The sequence below is a fragment of the Phasianus colchicus genome, chromosome 2 (genome assembly GCF_987193195.1).
Source record: "Phasianus colchicus chromosome 2, bPhaCol1.hap1.1, whole genome shotgun sequence".
NCBI lineage: Eukaryota > Metazoa > Chordata > Aves > Galliformes > Phasianidae > Phasianus > Phasianus colchicus.
In genome coordinates this window covers 93390722-93411034 of record NC_143437.1, presented here as the reverse complement: position 1 = coordinate 93411034, position 20313 = coordinate 93390722, and the positions used below count along the sequence as shown (strand labels likewise).

Here is a 20313-nt window from a genome sequence, read left to right as displayed (position 1 = left end):
CTATGCACATCTGAGTTCTGTTTAACTTCTGGAAGTTGCTTTTGTTCACTAGAGTTAGAGGAGCGTACTTGGGTGGAATACTGAAGTTTTGTAATAAGCTTATTAGTAGCAAAGGGTATGGCATAATGCAGTAGGTTAAACTGAAGATTGCTTTTGAAAGGAAAATAGTAAAACTGTCTCAATTGTTATTGTTAAGGGTTCAAGTAACATAAATTGTGGGTCTTTTTCATTAACATCATTTTGGGGGTTGAAACTTGGAAAAATTGCCTTTAAAAACACTTACGATTTCATGAGCACTGACTTCTACCTTTCAAACAGGGAAAGCTGGATTGCATGCATGCTAGTTATGAGTTTTGCAGTAACTTGACTACTAGCTTGAGTTCTGACTGTACCCATATTTTGTGTACTTTCCATTCAACTTAGAATCTTTTTAAATTTTTTAAACAGCAGGTGTGCATTGCTTATAGATTTGTGTAAATGTCAATGCACTGTATACAAAATGTCTCCCATACGATGATCTGTTGACATTATTCTCTATTGCTTAGCTTCAGACACTAAAGTCGTGACATGTGCTGCTGTTTGGAGGATGCCGAAGGAATTGGAATCAGGCAGTCATGAATCCCCTGATGATTCATCAAGCAACACTCAAACCCTGGAGCTACTCTGTCACCTTGACAACACAGCCCATGGCAATATGGCCTGGTAGGATTCTGCATATTTTATAGTCCTAGAAAAAGCCTACAGGAAAGACCTGTGCTGTTAGTTTTGTGCAAATATATTTTGTAGAAGCTATGCTATACGTTTTAAAATCATAGTCTTTAAAGAATAAGTACAAATTGGATTTTTGTCCCATAGATAAAAAAAAAAAAACAAAAACATTCATTGTAGTACTACAATCACATATGGAGTATCATCCTGTACAGTTTTAATGTGCTTCTCCTCACTTGCTCTCATCGAAAAGTGCAAAGGTATAATACTTAGCACTTCACTGTCTTTGTGGAATGTAAATTTGACGTTGTGTCAGCTGAGTAAGTACTGTAAAATGAAGACTGATTTGGCATAATTGTAAGCCATTTAATAGGCATAAGAATTCATTGTATTATTTGATTCTTGTTAAACTACTCTTTTCTGTGGCCTAAGAAAAGACAAGGAGAGCTGCAGTATTGGAGAGAGAATTACAGAGGTTTGATTTCCTTTCTGTTCTTTGAAACATCCTTTGTATATTAGCAAGTCCTTTGCTTTGTAGGTATATGACATGTTCCAGCTGCTTCCTGAACAAACATGCTAACACATTTGGTTCATATTTTACCAACTGCATTTACCAACTATTTTCTTACATGTTTGTGGGACTACAAAGCCATCTTCCATTAGCAAGAACAATTGAAATTATGAGAACGTGGTTTCTAGTGGTCTCAGGAATTCCTGTCTGTCTGTTGATAGAGTGGAGTAGAAGTTGATTGTGCAAGTTGCACAGTCCCCTTCACAATTTTAAGAGAATTTTAAGCAGACTGGAATAAGACAGTAGATTCTTGTTGCATTTAATTTACATTTTTGAACTGAAATTAGGCAAGGATAAAACAGCATCAGTGTTGGGCCTGTTGTAAGTGTCTTAAAGGAGTGGAAGGGACATCTTGTGTTTGAATTTGGACACCTGATGTGTGAGGTATATCCACTGTAATCTTATTATACTTAGATACATACATGTAAGAGTAATTTTAAATTGTATCAAAAGGGAAAGATAGTTAAAATCAGTCTCAGTTCCTTTTCAAAATCTGGTTTTGTGAAAATTTCATTAACTAGTCAGTAAGAAAAAAAATGTAGAATTTCTAAATGATAGCTAAATCAGTTGATTTCTTTAAATCATGTACATTTTACTCTGAGTTCTACAACTCTGTTTATAGATTGGAACTGAAATTTCAACGTCGAAAAAAAGGTAAATAGAATGTAATATTTTTTTAGGGTCTTCTTTAGAAAAGATTGGTCACAGTGTATTTAAGTGTACGTTGTTGTTAAGGCTACTTTATGCTAAAATCTCAATTTAGCTAATCTTAAATTTCTTTCATGATAGCAACTTCAGTGCCTTGCTCATTTTAACATGAATACTTTTCTTTCTAACGCTTTGATAAGCAATTCCATTCTTTATTGTTGAAAAATTCTGATAATTAGTTTCCAATGTAGTTGAGAACACTGAGAGTCTTTTGGTATTTTTATCTTCACATTTTGCCCCTTAAAATTTGTTTTGTCATTTGAATTTTCTAAAATCTATTTCTCTCTTTCTGTTTCATCAGAGGAGAAGGATGGAGGGACATATAATGCTTTATATCAGGATGTTGATTTCTTTAAAGACAAGAAATCTACTGTACTTGGTAATAAGTTCATGAGAAATTCTGTCTCCTGTCCTGTGATTGTTTTTTTTTTTTTTCTTCACTATTAATGCTTACAAATATCTGCTACTCATTATCTGTGTAGGTTTTCTTCAAGGCATGTCTCCATTACATTTATTCAGTATTCTCTGGATTCTCATTTTATATTCAGACTTCATTGTTCATCTCTGTAGATCTGTCTTATCTCTATCAATTTAATATTGCAAAATTTCTGTGTATATAGTTTGTTGAAATTTCATTTAATGTTTTTATTTCCACTCTTTAAAACAGTATGTATTTATGTGACTGAATGCTGTTCTTATTAGGTTACATACCTGCATGCATCTTAGCTGGTACTTTTGAGGTCAGATCATCATACGGACAATACAGGTGCAGTCGTAAAAGGAAAATGAAAAAATTACAGAAATAAGTAAAGTGGAAGGCCTGAAAGAGGAGGAATGAAAAATTCAGTTAAGTAGCAAACAACTCACAGTTGCTATAGAAATTTGGAAAGGGATGAATACATTAGGAAAATATATAATTTGCAAATATATATAATGTATTATACGTATGTAATGTAGGTAAAGCCAGTAACATCATTAAGCTTCTTTACATACTGAAGTTGAGTTTTTTGTGTCCCACTCAATAAATCCTAAATATAGACTTGCAAATATTATCAAATCTGAAAGATAGGAAATGATTTTCTTCTGTGAAGTCTCTGTTTCAAGAACTTGGAGATGTCTGTCATTGAAACATGAAACTAAATCTTTGAATTCACAGAAGAGAAAGCTACAAGTGAGCATTCCCATAATTTTTTTTTGAGTCTACAAGTAAAGTACTGACAAATACCATCTTTTCTTTAAATGTGTGATTGCACAGTACAGAGCAGCCTCATAGAAACTAGTTTATTGTAAAGGTCCAAATTTGCTATAGCAGCCTTTTCAGCTTGAGTGTGAGTTTACTTAAGACACCGCATGCAGAATGTGTTGCACTCCAATTTTGTCGTTCCATTAATGAGCACCATCACCTGGTGCAAATTAAGCATTTTTGTACGTGATGCCCTGAAGACAAATGGGTATGATCAAGAAGTGAGGTTCAGAAATGTTTTACTTATTTTCTTTTGGAGGAGGAAAAAAAAAAAGCCAAGTAAGAGAATCAGAAATATGTATGAAGAAAAGGGAAATTGGTGGCTTTAGTAACTTTAGCACTATCAGGCTGTATTCAGGTAACACTTGCATTTGCTGTCATATTGGTAACATTAATTCTTCTGTAGTGAGCAACTTTGTTAGCAATCAGGATCTATATATTAAAATTCTACCTTACTATTTATTTCATTACGAAAAAGTGTCCAAAACAATTCAGTGATCTGTATCTGATAAATTGAAACTTGGAAGTAATGTGTCTTTTAGGAGGATCACGTTTGTTTTTGTTTAAGTATTGTTTCTTTTGAAGTAAATACTTCATTTTAATACTTGATGTATCACTGTACCAGAAACATAATTGTGAGAAAGGAGCTCCCTCTGATATTTGTGTAGAGTCTTAATGAGTACCAGGACTGTCAGTCAAATGGTATAGGGTATAAAATACTGTTTTTCAGGCTTTTTTTTTTTTAAGTAGTTGCCTAGCTGATAGTAACTGTTTGTGTCATAGGTCTTTCATTTCTTAACATAATGCAAAAACAAATGAGAGCTATCAGATGCTGCATATCAGTGCAGCTGATGATTACAGGCAGATTCAAATAGTTGCCAGCCTGTTAGAATTGCTGTTCCACAACTGTTTAATTCCACATGCTTACTATATTCTCTATCACCCACCGCTGGTTTTACATAGCAATGAAGTATATGGATTTTTTTTTAAACTTTCTCTATGATAAAAGATTTCTCTAAGAATGTAACTTACAGCTGAGTTGCTTTTCTTTATTGTTCTCTCCTTTTTATTCTGTTCCTTTCTGAAAATGTGAAAGCTTTAACTTCATTCTGTTACTTTTTCCTTTCTTCCTTAATTGTTTACAGAATTTGCTCTCTTGAGTCTTTATCTTTTATTGTAAATAAATCCATAAAATATACGTCAATTGAAGTGATGGAACACTTTTTTTTCCTATATTCATCATCTCATTCTCCACCTTTCCAATATATAAAAATGTGACCAGAACTAGTAGAAGAACTGATAACCCAGGAGTCTCTTTCATCCCTTTGATTTTTTTCAGTTAATTTTCAGTCATTATAACTGTGCAAGTTTAAAGCACTAAGCTATTTATGTAGTAATGTATACTAGGGAATAATTGTAATTCATTAGCTGGCTACTGAAATAATAAAATGTTGTGTGTCCAGTTTATAACATTGGTTTTTGATCAGGATTTGGCTCCAGTCTGGCAGAGCACAGGAAATCATAATGAAAAAGAGATCTGATAGTGAAGTGAATGCTGGGGGAAATACAGTAAGCTCACGGAGTATGGCCTGTAGGGCTTGTGAGGTGTATTCAGTTAAGTTTTTACCACTTGTGATTAATTCAGTAGATTTCGTTTTGTTGAAGTCTTTGCAGTTTGTTTACCATAGATTTGTAACTCATGGTATGGAAAGTAGTATAGAAATACTGTTACTGTAAAACAATGAATGCACGTAGTACCATTTCACTTTTCCTTCTTAACTTTGAAAATAGTTCTTCCATTTCAGTTTTTGCTGTCACTTTCCCTAGTTTAACTGCTGAATAAGTTGAGACTTTACCCAACTGAAAGAAAGATGACACTTTATAAAAAGAATTTTTTAGTTAGCCATTCTCAGCACTAAGTAAAGTCTCTTAGGTTATATCTCTCAAGTTACTGCATTCTGAAGAACTGTAAACTCTTCAGTAAGAGCTCTTACTGTACTCCACAAGAACTGTCCTTGTGTAGAGCTTGTGTATTTTATTGCTGAAAAATGAATGTAGTAGAGTATGGCTACTTAATGTCTTCAGTCTGTTAATCTCTGCTTCCTTTCTATTTAGAGAAGATCTTGCTGTTGAATATTTCATAAATTGTTGCATAGGCTGGTTCTGTTTTATTTCTACCAGTATATGAAGGATATAGGTAAACCAATCAAGCTACTGACTGGAGATGTTGATTCATATCTTTAATTGTTGATGACTGCTTTGATCAGTTTAGTTCATATGTACAATCTCTATAATCAGTTCACTCAATTTTTCTTTGCTTTTTTAAGCTTTAATAACATTAAAATGCACTAATTTGTCATGTAATGCACAGATTGTCCATATGGAAACTTGAGATTGTTAATCAGCTATAGTGGCGTTCATTTTTGATCATCACTTCCAATCACAAATAGTTCAGTAGAAATTTAATATTATTTTAATGTTAGCATTTTTTCTTTCTTTTCTTTTTTAAGTAGGTGAAAACAGTTCCTGTGAATTGATTTAATGCAACAAATTCACTACCATGCCTCCTGCTAGATTGTGAACTTCTGGAATTCAGACTGTCTTTATTATTTATTTTCAGAAATACCTACTCAGTGCTGAAAGTGTGACTCTTATTGAGGAGAGGCCAGTCGGTTCTTTTTCTTGCTATAAACTTGTCTAATTGCACAGCTGCAGTAAATGGACATGCAGTGAGATAAATGCGGACACTGAGGCCAACCCTTTGTTATTTTGCACTCACAGAGTCGCAGAATGGCCGGGGTTGGAAGGGACCTCAAGGATCATGAATCTCCAACCCCCCTGCCACATGCAGGGCTACCAGCCTCCCCATTTAATACTAGACCAGGCTGCTCAAGACCCCATCCAACTTGGCCTTGAACACCTCCAGGGACGGGGCATCCACAACCTCTCTGGGCAGCCTGTTCCAGCACCTCACCACTCTCTCTGTAAAGAACTTCCCCCTGACGTCCAACCTAAATCTTCCCTCCTTCTTAAAGCCATTTCCCTTTGTTCTGCAGTTATCTACCCTTTCAAAGAGTTGATTCCCCTCCTGTTTGTAGGCTCCCTTCAGGTACTGAAAGGCTGCAATGAGGTCACCCCGCAGCCTTCTTTTCTCCAGGCTGAACAAGCCCGGCTCCCTCAGCCTGTCTTTGTAGGGGAGGTACTCCAGCCCTTTGATCATCTCTGTGGCCCTCCTCTGGACCCTCTCCAACAGCTCCCTGTCTCTTTTGTACTGGGGGCTCCACACTTGGACGCAGTACTTCAGATGGGGCCTCACAAGAGCAGAGTAGAGGGGGACAATCACCTCCTTGTCCCTGCTGGCCACCCGTCTTTTGATGGAGCCGTGGATACCATTTGCTTTCCGAGCTGCAAGAGCACACTGCTGGCTCATGTTAAGTGTTTCATCTATCGAGACCTCCAGATCCTTCTCCTCAGGGCTGCTCTCATGGACTGTTCCTTCCAGTCTGTATGGATGCCTGGGATTCCTCTGGCCCAAGTGCACTTTGCGCTTTGTTGTGTTGAATGAACCTCATCAGGTTCACCCGGGCCCACCTTTCAAACCTGTTGAGGTCCCTCTGAATGGCATCCTTTCCTTCCACCAATGTCAACTGCACCTCTCATCTTGGTGTCACTCTGCTTTTCCTTTTTAAAAGGTCTTCTGGGGTCACCAACATTTTGATGATTGAAGGGGAAAGTTAACAGTTTAGAGTATGTACTTTTCTTGTGTCATTAGAACACTCTTGCATTCATGCAAAAATTTTGTTTTTCCAAATGTAAAAATAATTTCTGGAACCAGAGTGAAGTGCAAGGTAGGTGTCTTGGGGTCTAGTCTAAATGAACCTTTAACTTTTTCATTCTTCTTAGCAGTGTCTTAACCAGAAAAGGTACCTAAATTTCTCCATCTTAACTTTCAAGTTTTTCTAGGTAGTGGTGTTTTTTGTTTTACTGTGTTTTGAGCGCTTGAACACCAACATATACTTTGCTGGATGAGAATTTTGAGACAAAGTATAGCTTTTATGTACTAAACATTTCCTTCTAACAACATGGATGTCAACAGAACCAAAAAACAGCCAGAACTATTTTAATTTAAAAAACATGGCCTCTATGTAGAGAATTTGAGTAAGGCATAAGAATGGTGGATCCCAGGCTGTGCTCTCTGACCCTTCTTAGGAAAAATATCCTAGTCATCAGATAACCACCTTTAACTTTGAATTATTGTATTGTGAAAAAGGTAGGATATTTGGATGCGTAATACATTAACTTTTCTGATGGACTACATGGAGGCTGCAGGATGTTCTGCTGAATAATAGTATGTTTGCATATATATTCTGCTTTGCAGTGCATGAGAATTTTCAGTTGAACAAAATTTTTCTACTTTATAAAAACAAATAGTTGTCGCTTCTGTAACTACATTTAAGCAACAGTGAAAGCTTTCTTCCTCCAAGATATTATGGCTGACTTCAGTTCACACTGACAAAAATGTACACATGTTGCTTTATTTTTCATTAGGCTATAGTGGATAACTTTGAGTTCTTCATTTGTAAAAGCTCGTTGAGTTAATAAAAGATGGTGTTAACTATCTTTTTAGGATAAGAAGACTGCATTGTCTGTTTTATTTGTACATTTGAGTGAATATTTTAAATTCTTTCTTCATCGTTAGGAAAGTGTTCTCTACAGAATTTAATTTTAATTTTTAAATTTATTTAAGCCAAAAACTACTAGCTAAAAGCTAATCTGAAGCGTCAGGCATTAGATGATAACTAAACAAGGTAAAAGAAAACACACAATTCCTTTTATGCTGCTTACACAGTCTCTAAAGAGTAGTGGTGAAGTTGGCACTCAATTTCTAGTGGCAGCTATGATTTTTACAAGCATCTTGTCCATTTCTGAAAACTGTAAGCATCAGCAGCTGTTATCACGTTCAGGAAAATGGTATTGCCCAGTTTATCTCTTTTCTTTTTTTTAAAGATTATCATTACTTCTGCTGTGTCAAAAAATTAAAAAAAAAAAAAAAAATCTAGAATGTATATGTTGTTTTGAGGGTAAGTTGGTTTTTTCAGAGTATTTTTTTCCCCGTTATTTCATGTTTTAACATGCAGTCCATTAATGCTTAGTATATCTGAACATGTTATGAAGAGTCATTTGAATAATCACTTAAATTATAAAATGTGAATGATCACTGCAACCACACTCTTAAAACAATGAACTTTCATAACTGATAAATTAAATAGGAGTGAAATGGGCATCTCACAAGGACAGTGTTTGTGCAGAGACCTTTTCATTCTAAGGAATGTCAGCTGGATTATAATTGGCTCTAATTAGCACACTGTTCAACTATAAAAATTCTTTACCTTGAAGCTCCTTGACACTCACAGATGTGAAATTTCTTCCCACCTTTGAAAACATCAAAGAAACTGCTTTCACTATAGCTTTTATAATTGAAGACTGAGTGGTCAGTGTAGGAAAGAAGCAAATATGTCAACAGGTATCAAGAATATTGATCTCTGGCTAGAAGAATTCTTTAAGAGTTAATTAGTGAAATCTAATTTTATTGTGTTTAATTGAAAGAATATCTACATATAATGACACCAAATACTAATATTTCCAGCAATATACAAGAGAAATGGGGGGGAAGGCGGGGAAGAGAAGGTATAACTAAAAATAATAATTACTAGAATCTTTAAGATTTCTTAGCTATTCATTCAAAATGATGATTCCAATGTCTTTTAATAATCCCAAAGCTGTCTTTTTTTTTTTTGCGTGGTTCTGTCTTCTCAGTCTGGCTTCTTTTTATTGTTTCATTCATCTGTCTGTAAATCCAAATACTTGTTTCACTAAAAATACTGCATTATAAGTAATGAAACTGTTTGTGGAAGAAACAAAGAGAATTTTGAGTGGAAAATCATAGCTGAGGTTGTGACTGAGGTTGTGTATCACTTTTTTCCATTTCTTATTCTTTGCTATTCCCTTTGCTATTATTTTGTATGTTAAGCTTGGATGGAGTCCCATGGGTTGGATCTGGGGCCATCTGGGTCTTAGGAACGTAGAAGTGATACAGGTTTGGAGATTACACTAAGAATGCTCCTGTATTAAGTGCCAAGCTAGGAATGTAGCCAGTGGCTGCCTCGTCACCTGCTTATCCAGGAGTGCATCTACTCATGTAACCCTGTTCCATCTTTTCAATCCAAAGTCTGGCCTGATTCATGCAAGAAGTTAGACAAGAAAATTTATGTCTAGTGATATTCTAATGATCTCTTGAAGTTCATCAGGAATTTTTCTTCATGTGTGCCCTGAAGATGAGAACAGCATGTCAAACACTGTTAGACCAAAGCCTTAAGTTATTTGGAGATTGGAGAAAGTTTCTCCGTGATATTCTCTACTTGATATCAGTTGCAATTTCTGTCTTTTGCTCAACTTTTAGAATTATTGAGTAAAGAAGCCTGTTCTCATCAAATGACAAGTATTATCCTTTTGACCTTTCTGTTATCTCCAGCAAAATGTTAGGGTTTTTGTGTATGTACTTAGCTGTACTTCCTATACTCACTGGCAGAGCGTGCTGCTTCTCGTAGCTAGAAATAGAGGACTAATGATTTCTTCCGTTCCTTCATGTATAGCACAGAGGTGGAGAATCGCATGTAAAATGTATGTTAGAACTGTGGTGACAGCCTCAAAGTGCGAGAGGTTTGCATCAGAGCTCTATGGTTTGGGATCTTTGATGCACTTCATGGTTTTGAGCTAAATTACTTGTATTAAGTGCATGTCAAACCCTTTGTTTTGTTCTCTGCGTATGCAATGTGATTTGTGTTACATTGTGTTACAATGACAAAATCATTTTTCATGAATCAGTATGTGGGACAGATAGCAAGTGAAGTATGGATTTCAAAAAACTCTTACAGGTAGGCTAGCATCTAAGGAAGCTGGATGACATGACGTTCCTTTTCCAGACAAATTTTGATCAAAGGTCTCTCAAGAGAAAAAGGGAAGGATGCATATGCGAGAGCTGACAAAAATTCCATAATCAAACCTTATTTTGTATCATGCAGGTTAAGTAAATGACACTGCAATAGTGTACATCTATGATGTGTAAAAGTTGCAGGTTTTGCAGTTAAAGTATGAGCCAGTTTCAGCTGAAGGAAACAGTTGTTAAAATCATTTAGGTGTCGAATATGATTGGATCCACAAAATTAAAATGTCTTTCCAGTTCAGATTTCAATTGGTTCTAATGCTTGATTTGTTTGTTTTTTTTTTTTAAATTTTATTACTTTATTATTATTTTGTTTTACAGTGTTATGTGGGAGCCAATGGGAGATGGTAAAAAGATAATTTCTCTGGCTGATAACAACATATTACTGTGGGATTTGCAGGAAAGTTCAGCCAAAGCTGTGGTAAGAATTTTATTTTTTTAAGAAACGATAATATAGTTGAATGTAGCATGAACAGAACTCGCCAACCCCAAATTTGCTCTTTTAACTACTTGTTCCCTGATGACTTCAAAAGTATCTTGTCTTCAGTGGTGTTGGGGGAAATGAATGCAGTGTCAATTGACTTGATAGTTTTTAAGAGGAGAGGTAACTGAGTATTTTTATCCGTTGCTAATGGTTAATTATTTCCTTTTTACTAGAGTTGCCCTTTCATTCTGCTTCTGAGGTAAAGCAGTGCTGATCTGATAAACATGTATCGGGGAATGCTGATGATAATAAATTCAAGGATTTTCTAATTCAGATGATAATAGATTAACTAATGTCAATATCTCACAGTCCTCTGTTTTATATTTAACTTAAAACCCTTGGATGTAGATGTCACTTAAATTCCCACGCTTACTTTGCACTGCTTTGAGTTCTCAGTTCTAAACAACAATGTCCATTCAAATTGATTAACTCAATATTTTTTTTTTTGAAAACTGTTTTGTCTGATATTCAGGTATGTAACTAGTAAGGTTGGTATGGATTTGTCTCATTTGATGCCTCTTGTTCTGGAAGAGTGAATGAGCAGTTAGTCTGTTGCACTCATGCTCTTACTGATTTTTTTTCTGGATAGTTTCTGTACCTGCCTAGAGGTTAATGATTTTTATTTTTAAATGAACTATCCTTTTCTGTGTCCAGATCAGTCCTTATGAGATCAGAATTCAAAGTAGAAGATGGTGTCTTAGTCCTTACTAATGTTTCAATAAAGTACTGTAACTGGGAGTTTCATTAGAGTTCACTGAAATCATTTCTTCAAGGCTAGGACAGGCTTTTTTCAGATTTATTTCTTTTGTAAAAATATTTCATTCACTGAGGATAAAAATATGCAGTTCTGTTCTGATCATATGGCATTGCTTAACTATTCTTTTTTTTTTTTTTGAATCTATTTTTTATTTCAAGTCATTGTTCTTCTGTAATTCTAATATTTTATCATACTTCCCTTTTACAGCCATTAGTGCCTTTACTCACTGATCACTTAAGAACGTTGAATCCAACTATATACTGATAACCATTTTACATTCTTCTAGATTTTTTTTGTCCAGATTTTTTTCCAAAGTCTTATGTATTTTCCTTGAGCTAATTCTGTTGTCTGAAAATGGACAGCAGTCTTAATCACTTTCTCATTACCTACCATAAATCACTTATCTGTGTTTTTAAAATACTGCAATGAAGCAGTATGCTGTCTTCTACTAGGCAGAATAAATCATGTGAGATTGGTGGTGCCTAAAATATGCCTTTGTCATGTTTTCCCTTACTTCAGATAGTTACATAGTCAACTTTTCTGCCTTTAAAGAAGTGAGATGGGTTATGTTCATGCTCATTTGGGATTTTACAGAAGGATTCTTGCTGGCTTCCTTCTGTTACACAAGGATCATTTATGTGTGAAAGTTCCTCTCATTTCTTCTCTGTCCTTAGCTCTCCATGTTTTCTGTTGCCCGCACATAACAACAACAAAAAAAAAGTATGTATTCTGTGTTAGTAGCTGGGTGGAGATCCAACAAGAATCCAGTGCTTTAATCTGCTTGCATGGAATGCCTTGCAGTGGAACACTTGTAAATATGAATATCACATACAATATGACCAAATATATCTGTTGTCTGCTCAGGCACTTTAAATTTGTGTAAGTTTTAATCAGATTAAAATGTAGTTATTCTGCTTTTCTAACTCCCCCTTCCTCCCCCCCCCAGCTTCTGTACATTACTAGAAATGCAGCTAATTTGCAGTGACTACATATTGGGTTTTTCCCCATGTTCACATGAAGTTAGAAGGATGACAATTTTCTTTACAACTTCAAGATGAAGTTGATTATTTTATACCTTCTTTTATTAACTGTATGAAGATGTGCAGATGTCTGTTCATGGTATACAAGCCTTGTTTTGCAGCTGAAACCTTTTAACTCTTACAGATTGCAGATTTGTGATCTACTGGCTTCTATTATGACATGAGTACATGTGCCTTGATTTTTGTTTTAATGCTGCTGTACATTTATTCAAGAGCTTTTGATGCTAATTCTTTTCTTACAGATAAAATGTGGCAATTTGACATGGAAAAACACATTTCATGAGTCTCTTATAGCTGATTATGAAACTGAAAGCATACACTCATTTGCCAATTTAAGACAGCTACAAATGACTGCAGTATGTCCATATTGTCTGTACAAAGTTTCAACATGTACAGATATAAAACTGTTTAGTTTAGGTTATCAAGAAGCATAGTACTACTTAAGACATTGCAATGTGTAAGCCTTTGTAAAAATTACTTTAAGATACAAAATCAATTCTATCTTCCTAGTTTTCTCCACTTTTATACTGAGATTTTGAAATTCTGCTATGCCTGAAATGTTAGGCTGTTGTTCATTGTTCTATCCTTAGTGGAACTAATTTCACTTTAAATTTAGAAACATTGCTAATTTCTGTTTTTTGTGTTAGCTCTCTAGTTCTGCAGCCTTAGAAGGGAAAGGACAATTAAGATTTACTTCAGGACGATGGAGTCCACACCACAATTGTACACAGATTGCAACAGCCAATGATACCACTGTTCGGGGATGGGATACACGAAGCATGAGGTAAAGAGCAATAGAGACAAAAAAAATTTTCATTAGGAGGTGGATTTTTTTGTTGCTCCTAACTTTTTTTTTAAAAAAGCTATCAATTGTAGATGGAATGTTTCGGATTGCATAGCTGGTGTATTCACAGTTCAGTAAAGGGTTTTCAGTTTTTCCCCTCAGTTCCAATTCTGACTTGGATATTGTATTTTACTTAACTATGTACTAGTCTGGAGATTGTTTGTTCAGTGCATAGGCATTACCTGAATGAAGAGTTCTGTATATCAACCTGAAAACCAGGATGCAACATCAGTCCTGAGTATGCTGTGAGTTGTCTTCATAGCATACTATGTAAAGCTAACTTTAATCCCTGAAGGTATTTCACAGAGTGATTTCACTCTTCATTTTTCTGATTTTAACTATAATGTACTATACTGTATTGAAGACTGTAGCACACCAGTCACATGAAACTACAGAATCTATCAAAATCATATCAATATCAATTAATGCTTTGAATCTACCTGTGTTTTCTTTCCTATTTGGTTGTGATTTTGATAAGTAAAGGAGTGATGTTGCGCACATTTGTTGTCATGACAACTGAAGTCTCTGCAAAGTTTTTTTTAAGATACACTTTGTCCCTTAGCACATAGTAATTTATCACTAAACTGAGAAGACTGATGTCTTCTAATAACTTTTGTTGCCTTACAGTGGGATGACTTTAAATTTGGTTCTGATTCCTGCCAGCTCAGGGGTGTTGCAATAAATCCCTATATTTGCCAGCTTTGTATGTTTCTGCCTTACAGATTTGTTTAATTTAATAAACAAAAGTTAAAAATACAAATATAATGATTAAATTTTTGAATGCCTGTTCTTGTATTTGAAAGTTCTGTTCTTCGTCCTGCAAAAAGGTATAACGGTATAACTTGATACATATGTGTGTGTTCTCATTTATGAAGAGGTAGGGTCTAAGGAGAAAGGTGAGGTTGTTCATTTGTTTGTAACATGGAGCATGCAGGACCCTAAGATTAAACCCTGTATTTCTAATTAGATAGTATTAAATGTTGTGAAGTCTGCTTCATGTTCTGTCTTGTTAGAGAATAACATCTCTATCTTGTTTTAAATGACTTCTCTGAGTGACTTGTAGCAAAGATAGTCCAGACATTACCAAGATCTGCAAAGAAAGGGTAGTTTGGTTAACAAAAGCACACCCTGGAATTCTAGTTGCTTTAACTGAAGGTCATATTTCACTGCCCTTGAAGAAATTCAAGAGAACTAGGCTGTGTCAAAGAGCTTTTTGCAGTGTGCTTGAAAAAAACATGCAGGATTGTCTCATCTTCAATCACACTGTAATATGACTAGAATTATGTGAATATTTGATGAGTACTAGCTTGGCTAGAAGTTGGAGTTTAAAGCCGGAGATATATAAACCATGGCAGTATAAAACAGACAAAAGAAATCAAGGTCAGAAAACTGCTATACCAGCAAAGACGGGAAAGGAGCTTCTAAAGCATCTTGAATAGCTACTTCTGTAAGAGTACAGTTAAGATAACTGTAGGTGAGAGTAAATAGCATTGAATGTAGCAAAGAAGTAAAGGAAAAAACAAAAGGTTGGCAAGAAAAGTGTTGGACTAGACTACGAAGCAGTTGATCATTAGGAAACTTAACCAGGCAAAACATCATGAAGCAGAGGGGAATAACAACTAGGTTGAATGAATTTGTAGAGAGAATTATATCAGGGAAATTCGGAGTCCATAAATAATTTCTAAAAAAAAAAAAAAGTGTAAGAATATGAGAAGAGAGCGTAACTAGTTGGAGAAAATGTTTGTGTGGCCATCCTACTAATTTATGGTGTAAGTGGGAAATTGAATACGTGCTATATTGCTGTAGGTAAGAAGATGGAGTGAAAAAGAATATTTGGATTTGGAAGGAAAGGGATTGATCAAGTGGTCAAACTAACAGTTCAGTTAGCATAAAGGCTTTCATGGTAAGCACAACTGAATGCAGGGTAGGCAGAGAATGGAATTTCTTTTTAAAACTTCACACATTGCCATGAGCAGTGCAGTCAAGAACAAAATTTTTTTTTAAAAAAAAGTGTTAATAATGAAGGGGAAAGTATTTTATATTTGAAAAAAAAAATCTCATACAGATGTTTTAGGAAATGAAGAGGAAGTGTAAAATTCTGATGCCAGAGTAGCTGGTAGAAAGACATACCTGAGCAATATTGTTGATCTCTCAAAATTTGAGCAGAGTTTTGAAGTTGGTTATCTGGATGATATCATTTATCCCAGGTGACTGCAGCAGCTGTTGGGAGAAGGATTACTATATGTAATATACTTTGAGTTGCTTCTTATGGATCTTCTTGAGGGTGGGAAAGCTTTGCAGAGGGATCTGGATAGGCTGGATCGATGGGCCAAGTCCAGTTGCATGATATTCAAGACATTCAACAGAGCTGATGCCAAGTTCTTCATTTGATTCATAGCAACTCCATGCAGTGGTACAGACTTGTGGAAGAGAGACAGAAAGCTGCCCAGCAGAAAATGACCTGGGGATACTGGTTGACAGCTGGCTGAACATGAGCCAGCATTGTACCCAGGTGGCCAAAAAGGCCAGTGTCGTCCTGGCCTGTGTCAGAAATCATGTGTTGAGCTGCATTAGGGAGCAGACTGCCCCTTACATGCAGCACTGATGAGACTACACTTGAAGTACTGTGTTCAGTTTTGGGCTTGTCACCACAAGAAGGATATTGAATTGCTCAAGCATGTGTAGAAAAGAGCACCAAAGCTGGTGAAGGGTCTAGAAAACAAGACCTGTGAGGACTGACTTAGGGAGTTGAGGTGGTTTAGTCATGGAGAAGTGGAGGCTGAGGGGAGATCTCATCATTCTCTGCAACTACTTTAGAGGAGGCTGCAGTGGAAAGGGTATTATTTCTTTACTCAGGAGGTAGGTAATGAGATTTGAGAAAACCATCTCTTACAGCAGCTGAGGTTTGTGTTGGATATTTCGAAGTATTTCTTCACAAAAAGAGTGGTGAAGCATTGGAGTGAGCTGCCTATTGAAGTGTTGGAGTCCCCATCCCTGGAGGTATTTAAAAGGCACGTGGATGTGGTAGTAGGGGAAGTTGGTTCAGTGATAGGACTTGATAGGATCAGTTTGATGGTTGGACTTGATGATCTTGAAGGTCTTTTCTAACATAGATGATAGTGTGATTCTAAGAGCTAGACATAATAAATATAGAAATGGTATAGAAACAACTTGGGGGTGGAGAAGGTGTAATGTGAACATATTGTGGGTTAGTAACAGATATTTCTTATGGTTGCTACAGTGCTATGCTAGAATCATCTGGATCTAATATTTATTTTTAGCTCCAGAAGATCTCAGTACAAATAAGAAAAAAGGGAAACTTCAAAGCATGCTGAGAAATCTACACAAGTCTCTGCAGTTAACAGCTGGGGTTTCCCCAGACTGTGTACTAGCAGTGAGAACTTGAGGTCTGCGGGTGTTAAGGGCATTATGCAAGTTTCCAGGGAAACAGATTCTTGTCAGTGGAATACAGTTAGCTTTTTATAGACCATTTAATTTTTTTAAAATGTCTTTTACAGGCAGATATATTCCATAGAAAATGCACATGGACAGCTGGTACGAGACCTTGACTTTAATCCCAATAAACAGTACTACCTGGCTAGCTGTGGAGATGACTGCAAGGTGAAATTCTGGGACACAAGAAATGTCACTGAACCAGTGAAGACGCTAGAGGAGCATTCCCACTGGTAGAACAAATTATCTGCATGCTGTGTTGTGGGTGGATAGCTTACATAATTTATTCAGCTAATTATTTTACAGTCTAGGAACAATGCAAGCTATGTTTCTGCTACTCTGGATAACATTTTTCTGCACATAGATGTTACTTGTGTGATTGTAAATAACAAGTTTAGGCAATCTTATTGTCTAATTGGGAAGAAGCTGCTGTTAGTGCTGGGGGGATTGGGTATACTTTTTGAGAAGCACAGCACAGAAGTTGGCTTGTGGGGTCCAGACAAGATGCAGCTGTGTCTGCCCAACTTCAGCATGATCTGCTGCACCTGACATGCGGAAAAGCACCTGAGCTGTTTTGGTTGCAGCAGCTGCCATCTGTCCTTCCAGTGTGGAGTAGTAGATATGTCAGCCTCACTTTTTTCACACTCTTGGCATCCTATAAGCCAGAGCAAGTCGGTCATTTTTTTCTCAAATTATATATTGTGTATATTACATATATTCTGTATACCCTTTGGCCTGTCATTGGAGCCAAGAGAGAGTAGATGAACAGTTAATATCTATGAAATATGAGTTACTCTAACTCTTGCCAAATAGATCTGAACCCTGAAGCTACTTTGAGGGGAACGAAGATGAGAATTAACAGGAAGAGTACTTATGTGCTGTTTTTTTCCTAGACAATTGAAAGGAAAATAATGAAACAAGAACTATAAAACATCTAGCATTAATTTATTATATAAAGTATCAAAATTGAAGATGAATATAAGCCTTTTCTTTTAAAGTCTATTTTAAAATTTATTGTGAAAATGTTTGAGTTTTTTGTCTAATGGGTAATTTCTGATCAGTATTTTGCTTGATTTTATATTTTTAGAACCTATTTTTCTGATATAGCCTTGCACATACCCTCAGGGAACGGTTATCACTGAATGGTGTGTTTTTGGGATTTTTTTCCTTAAAATTTAGTTCTTGGATTTTGAAGGTACTCCAAAGAAAACAAATGATAAAGAAGCTTAAAAGCCAAATGAAAACATAAAATACTATAATGTCTTATATAAAATACATAAAATACATTTTAATATCTTTTAGTATTTCACTTGTTTTAGTATTTCACTTGTTTGTACTTAGCACGTTCAAATCAAAGATGAATTTTTAATCCTCTTTTTAAAATGGAAATCTTTTTAAACAACATTGATGCACTTACAACCTGCCAAACATGGCCTCTTGTTCTTTCTGATTTATCTTCTTAGGGTCTGGAATGTCAGATACAATCATTCTCATGATCAGCTGATCCTTACGGGAAGCAGTGATAGCAGAGTTATTCTTTCTAATATGGTATCAATTTCTTCTGAACCATTTGGACATATGGTAGATGATGATGAACTGAGTGACCAAGAGGAACAGCATCAAGAAGAGAAGTATGAAGTTTCCTAGGTCTTACGCATATGCTTATAGTTTGTCTTTTTGTTAAAATGGTTAACGTGCTATTCTTTGCTGACTAGGATTTTTGTATACAGACCTTTCAGGTAAGTAGTTCTAATGAATACTTCTTTACTCACAGTCGTGGGTGGAATCTATTCTTTTTATCAAATCAGCACTAACACTGTATTTGCACTGGTAGAAAAGGGGATGGTGATGCTGAACTAGTCCTAAAGTCAGCTGGATGAGTGAAAAGATCACTTTAACGGAGCTCTGGGTCAAGTTATGCACACACAGTAATCTGGGTTAAAAGACTGCTTTGTTATTGTTTGTTTGCTTGTTTGTTTTGGAAGAGAGTGTATGAGAGTGCGAGAGAGAACTGTTCCAAGCAAAACAGAAGTTTGGTTTCAGTTATCTTGGTAGAGAATAAAGCATGCAGTTATGTGTGTTATGTATTGTGCACATGTGTTTTGGAGGGAAGATTTATTTCATTTGTGAAATATGATATTTGTTTTCCTCTTCTATATGAATATACATAGCTCTGTAGAGCTAGCATGGCTTAAGGCTTTCAAATTTTGCAACTAGTTTACATGATGATCTTCAGCAGATTCTTTCTTTGCAAAATTAGGATAATAATATGGAAACTCATGTAAAATATTTTGAAGCCAACAAACTAGTCTGTACTTTTTTTATTCTGTGTTTTTCATGAATACATAGAGCAATCGTTTTAAGTTGATTAATTTATTTTAATATGTAGAACTGTCTGCAGTGATACAGGCGCATTACATCATGAAATGTTTTTTCATTTTTCATGAAGAATGGTAAGATGAGTTGAAGAATAAGGAAATGATAAGAAAATCCCTCTTTTACTCATTCATGTTTGTTAGGTTTTTCACTTGAACGTTTAAATAATCTTTAGGTTACTTCTGTACTTGCACTTTCAAGATTGCTCTGGCCCATTTCATAATAAGATGTAGTTTTGCTCCAACTAGTTTTGACACTTTGGTGTCACATGATGGTTTTGGAACTCTCCTTTTTTGTTTTTATTTTCTTTTGATTAAATAAGGAAGCTATATATCTCGTATATTGGAGTGGTTAGTTTTAAACATACAAGATGTCTTTAGAATCAGTCTTCTTTCGGGTTGGATACTTTCTAGATTTTCAGGAAGTTGCTGTATCCTCACAGGGTTCATTTTACCTCGTTAGGAGGACGTGGTTCATTAAGTAGCACAGAAATCTTGAAATACAAATTCACTTTTTAAGTGCATCTTGAAATATACCAGGAAGAGGAAGTATCTGTAAAGCTGGTGTCTCCAGACAGTCACCTTCAGACTGAGCAACCTAGTCTATGCTTGATATTTCAGCCTTCTTTCAAGAGGAAGAAGAAAGCTGTTTCCTCATAAGCTATCTATATTTTTTTAATATATGACTGAAATAACTTGTAATAATTGGTATAAGAAAATACTTAACTCCTTAGGTTAAATATAAAAATGAAGAGTATATACCAATTCAGACTTAAAAGGGCTTTTTCTTTACCTAGCAAAAGTCTATATATTTAAAACTACTGACTCATAATAATATTCTAAACAACTGAGATGTTTGAGATTCTTAAGACTCGAGTTATTTTTTAATGTATTAAAATATTTTGGGTAAATTTTGTTTTAATGTATTTCTCTTCTGAAGACAAAAGCAAGTAACATGTTAGTTTAACCTTGCATTGTGCAATGGCCTAGAATTACGAGTCTACTCATTTATTTAACTCTTCTGCATTAAGTACCTGCTTTTTAAGAAAATGTTTATTCAGTAATGAATAGGTAGCACACAAGTTGCTATCTTCTATTCCTAATAAGAAATTTGTCTTTGAAATTTC

The 20313-nt window shown here is 35.4% G+C and overlaps 1 protein-coding gene across 5 annotated transcripts in view; it reads left to right on the top strand.

Moving 5' to 3' along the window:
- EIPR1 (EARP complex and GARP complex interacting protein 1) overlaps window positions 1–20313 on the top strand; it is a 72220-nt gene that overhangs the window by 36075 nt on the left and 15832 nt on the right. For 4 of the 5 annotated variants that reach the window (XM_090136343.1, XM_090136342.1, XM_031611064.2 and 1 more), the window contains exons 4-9: window positions 546–702; window positions 10555–10654; window positions 13162–13298; window positions 16877–17044; window positions 18275–18442; window positions 18527–18550. In XM_090136343.1, coding sequence (XP_089992469.1) covers window positions 546–702; window positions 10555–10654; window positions 13162–13298; window positions 16877–17044; window positions 18275–18442; window positions 18527–18550 — 754 coding nt within the window. The remainder of the gene's footprint in view (window positions 1–545; window positions 703–10554; window positions 10655–13161; window positions 13299–16876; window positions 17045–18274; window positions 18443–18526; window positions 18551–20313) is intronic. The other variant, XM_031611065.2, reaches the window with a different exon arrangement.